The 4,712-nt window shown below is 38.9% G+C and overlaps 1 protein-coding gene across 1 annotated transcript; it reads right to left on the reverse strand.

Moving 5' to 3' along the window:
• Nucleotides 1-1,534: 1,534 nt before the first annotated feature.
• LOC117481539 (exocyst complex component 1-like) lies at nucleotides 1,535-2,890 on the reverse strand. Its single transcript, XM_034129254.1, has 3 exons — nucleotides 2,770-2,890; nucleotides 2,325-2,503; nucleotides 1,535-1,804 (listed from the first exon to the last, which is right to left on the reverse strand). The coding sequence occupies exons 1-3, from the start codon at nucleotides 2,888-2,890 to the stop codon at nucleotides 1,535-1,537; spliced, it is 570 nt and encodes a 189-aa protein (XP_033985145.1).
• Nucleotides 2,891-4,712: the final 1,822 nt, after the last annotated feature.

Below are 4,712 nucleotides of genomic sequence, written 5' to 3' on the forward strand. Positions count from 1 at the left end.
ATGAACGATTCATGAAAATGTGTACAGATCCTTTCTCTAATAAAATGGCTATTATACCTATAAACCCGAAAGATCTGTTGTTGTTTGGACATGCAACTGCATACAACATTTATTAGTGAAGGAGGTGCCGGTTGGTGTCATTTTGAAGATTTTGATATTGAACCTCTCATCTAATGCCCCTGTTATCCCTGTGAGTGAAAATAGCATTACAAGCTATTTTCTAAACTTAAAGGGGACCTATCATGCAAAATGCACTTTTGTACGTCTTTTATACATGAATATGTGTCCCCGGTGTTCCAGGGAACTCACCAAGTGTCAGAAAACACAACCCTCTCTATTTTCCTCCATACCCAAATCTCTAAAAAAGGGGCTGCAACGGATCTGATAAAAACGGATCCAGATTTGAACACTGTCCTGACGTCAGGACAGTGGCGCTACGGCTATTGGGCCAACTCCACCAATCAGGAGGAGACAGCCACGGCCATTGCCTTTCGAAAGCGCTGGAGACGCTGTAGTACATATGCGGCCCCACAGGCCATTTCGAATCGGCCCTCAGCAAATTCAAAAAGTATAATGGAGTATGGCCCAAAAATGAAACTTGTGCTTGTCTTGTATTGTACTTCTTAAATATTGATGAAAACAGATATTACACAGTATTCATGTGTTAAGAAGCCCACTCTTCAAACAAATTCAGTCAATTAAAGTAGAAAACATTTCCTATCAAATCTAAGTTGATAAGAAAAAAGCCCAATAACTTATTTTCATAACACCCTTTAAATAAACCCTTCATATTTCCTCTTATGCAATCTGAGGCTCCTGTTTTAAAAAATAAGCTGCTAACAAAATTAATGAAACCCTATGGAGAGCTGTGATGTAGGCTGTTTTCCTTAAAGCATATTCAAGTATTAAGCATAATTTACCTACATTTGATTGATTTAGCTGACTTTTAACTTAACTTATGAGGCAATATACCTCACGGTATGGCCCAGCCCTTCGTATATTTTTCTGTATGTGGCCCTCTGTGAAAAAGGTTTGGACACCCCTGTAATAAGCCCTTAAATATACACAAAATGTGAGTATATTTGAATTTTAAAGAATATAATGTTCCCTCAGGATGGTGAAACTCTGAATTCCCCCCTCCTCAAGTTAGTTGCCATACTGAAGTCATCTGGGAAAAATAGGGCACAACAACTCAGAGAAAGGTAAGAAATGTGTAGTTATTTTATTTGTTCTCAATTTGAAATGGACATTTATACAATAGCACTGAGAATAGAATACTTTCAGGGATAAGTCATGAAATTATCACAGTACAGGATTGTACTTTCGAAAAACACTTAGCGCCCTAAAACTTGCATTTGCCATGAAGATACATTCAGCAGAGTATTGATGCAAAAGACATTTAATTTTTAAATAAGCCCTTTTGTTGTAACAGATTCCACAATACTACACCCATTTCACACTTCCTTCTCAACACAGGTTTTTACATACACACATACACGTTAAATGACACACACATAATCATTGCGTCATTCCATTAAGCATCCAGAGGCACGGGACACATGGACAGACAAACCAAATTTAAAGCATAGAAGCAAATCTGTGTTAGCACAACACAGTCTCCTCTGTTAGAGTAGAAGGAGGTGGGCGTGATGTAGGCCCAGTCAAAGTTCCGCAGGTTTAGTGGCTTCTGGCAGTGCTGTTCGCTGAGAACAAACAGGGCACGCACAAACGAGTATTTGGCCGAGCAGCTGACGGCCGTCACTGTACGGACCTTGTCAAAGTGCAGCAGAAAACAGGGGTCATCCTGGAGACACAAAATCAGAAAGCATTAGCTATATGAAAAGATAAATAAAAAGCCTTCTGGTAACCTATTTTAAAACCAGAGGTAACACAATTATTTAAAAGAAAACAGTGTTCCCTCAATTAAAATGAAATGTGACAAGAAACTATTGGCAAATTGACGTACATTTAAAAGGGAATGGCCTGGTAGGCAATGAAAGCATAAATATGCGATAATGTTTTTGATAAACATTTCAGCAGATTTCCAGCACACTACATTTTGTAACAAAAAACTTTCCACGTCTATAAAGGCTTTCCGAGAGATGTCATTAATTGATCCCCAGCTGGGCAACTTGAAACCATATGGACTTTGAGTTAAGATGTGTTTAATCAAGTCCAGATAACATTTTAAAAATTAAGATAATTGGTGGTTGTGCATCTATAAAACTTTTATGATTATATATAGTTATCATTTGTATAGAAAACAATGGTAGATAATGCAGAAATTAGCAATGAAAAGCAAATGTGATACAATTGTTAATTACCACATCAGCATCCCGTCCGTCAACAAGAGTCAGGTCCTGCAGGGACCAAACCTCCGCCTTCCTGTAGCACTCCTGTATGCTGGAGCGTTCGGTGTGGGACCCTTTGGATCCAGACTTCAGGGCCGTCTGAGATATCTGACATCGCACGATACATAACTGCACTAATTTATTTTTAGCAACTGCAAAAAGAAAAACAACAAAGGTTTTTGTTGGTATTTTTGCACATAAATAGGCACACTGCAGCACCAGACAGTCCATCTGCAGCAAAAGTATAACCTTGACTTCTCAGGCCTCATAGGCCAGGCAAAGTACACATTCAGTACATTTCCCTACAGATTATCTACAGCAAGATAATGGTCTGTACAACCTGTAACAGAAAATTCCACTCAGCATGGTTGACCCTTAAAAATGCTTTCATAAGAGAACCTGTTAAAAAGCTTTTTACCTGAGACACAAAGAAAATGTCTTCCGTGTGTTGGCTCTTCAATCTCAATATACTCCACCAGTGACTGTTTTGAAGGTCGGAATAAAACTCTCTGCATCTCCTCCCTCAGAAGAGATGACATCACTGGAAAGAGTAGGAGAAAGATCAGATGGTGAGAAAAAGCTCAAAAAAGAAACAGAAGCAATAAACAGGAAAGACACAAGAGAGATGAGAAATTCCAAGAGATCACTGAAACCTGGCAGTGGTGGGATGGGAGGTGCTTTCCTCTTGTCAGACCACGTGAAAAGTATGTGGTTGTGTGTGAAATGAGCTCCCTCTATCACACACACACTCCAGTGTGGGGCGTTCCATTTTTGATGGTATATATGTTGATGTTTCATTAAAGTACTGCCTTCATAACAACTCGCCCAGAAGGGATTTATTTGAAAGGTTGCAATCAAAGGCCAATCCTTCATAATTTTATCCTTTTATTGCTTCAATTAAGATCCATTAAGAGAATGATCTTGATGTTTCCTGCAAATATGGATTTTAGTCCTGAAATTGTGTTTACTTTAGTGAGTGTCATAAAGACACAAACAGTACTTTATCCTGGTATTAGTTATAGTCTTCCTCACAACACATATACAGTCTCTTTCTTTCCGTCTCTCTGTCTCCACTCACTCACATATAGATGTTGATATATAATGTGGCAAAGCGCCCAATGTTTGTCTGTGATTAAATGTTGTTGTGTGGGAAAAGGATGTCCCACAGCACTCTGCATGGTTTCCATTACCAATTCAATCTCTGAGAACAGGTACAAGTGGGGTAAAGCACTTAAATGGAAGGATTTTACAAGCACATCAAGTATACTACACTTCTTTAGGGACCATGGCTCCATTAAAATATATGCTAAAGTAGATGCACTGTTAAAAAGAACAGAATAGTACAGAGAGGAAAACAAATGTCAGTTTGTGAGAGGCGGATTGAAACAATGTGGGAATACTTTTCCATAAACAAACCTCAGAATGAACCAGACCAAAGCTCTGATTTGATTTGTTTGAAAGAAAAAGTGTGGGTCCATTGGATTTGTCACATTTGTGAAAACAAAGATGGGTTGCTCCATAGCTAAGTGCTTTATTGTTGTTGTTGTTGATGGTTTCTGCGGGTGTTCATTGGAAAGGCTTTATGCCTCTGAGATGGAAAGATGAGCGGATGAGCAGGAAGTAAGTAGCAGAGGAAATATACAAGTGTTGAATCTCATGAATAACACATGAGGTTTATTGTACTTACTCAATCTTCAACCCCAGCATGTTTGTTCATGAGCATTAAAAGGATTCTCATTTACAAGAGTTGGAGGAATCCCAAAATAGTCACAGGAGTAGTATTGTAATATGTGATTTGAAAATGATTAAGAGGAGGTGTATCAGTCAGAGAACCTGGCAGCAAGGATTAAATTAAGATCTGAGTAACACTGTAAGGATGGATAACGTTGGGGAAGAAAGAAGAGGATGAAATTATGAAGAATAAAGAAAGGGAAGAAGTATTCAAACATGATCAAGAAACAGGAACACCAGAAAGGATGGAGAGCAATGACACGGCAATGGGGAAAAGGAGAAGGAAGAAAACATAAAGGATCGTCAACAAAAATAATGAATAAATATGAATAACAGGAAGCGGTGCTGAGTGCAGGGGTTGTGGAAAAAAAGATAAGAAAAGGGGGCCAGTCGTTAACGGCTAATCCGAACAAATCCAAAGAGAACTGAAAAGGATGACAGAGAAAAGAGGAAAAGCGAGGGGGCAGGCTGAGTTCACAGAGAGGAAGGAAATGGGGGGAGGGAGAGAATCTACAAAGGTGTGGAGGAATTATGGGTCCATGCAGGAGTAAAGACTGAATGAGGATGGCACTGTTATACATTAAACTCAAGGAGAATAACACCAGTGTGATTTCGGTGAGATTATGAACA

This window comes from Trematomus bernacchii, unplaced genomic scaffold, assembly GCF_902827165.1.
Source record: "Trematomus bernacchii unplaced genomic scaffold, fTreBer1.1, whole genome shotgun sequence".
NCBI lineage: Eukaryota > Metazoa > Chordata > Actinopteri > Perciformes > Nototheniidae > Trematomus > Trematomus bernacchii.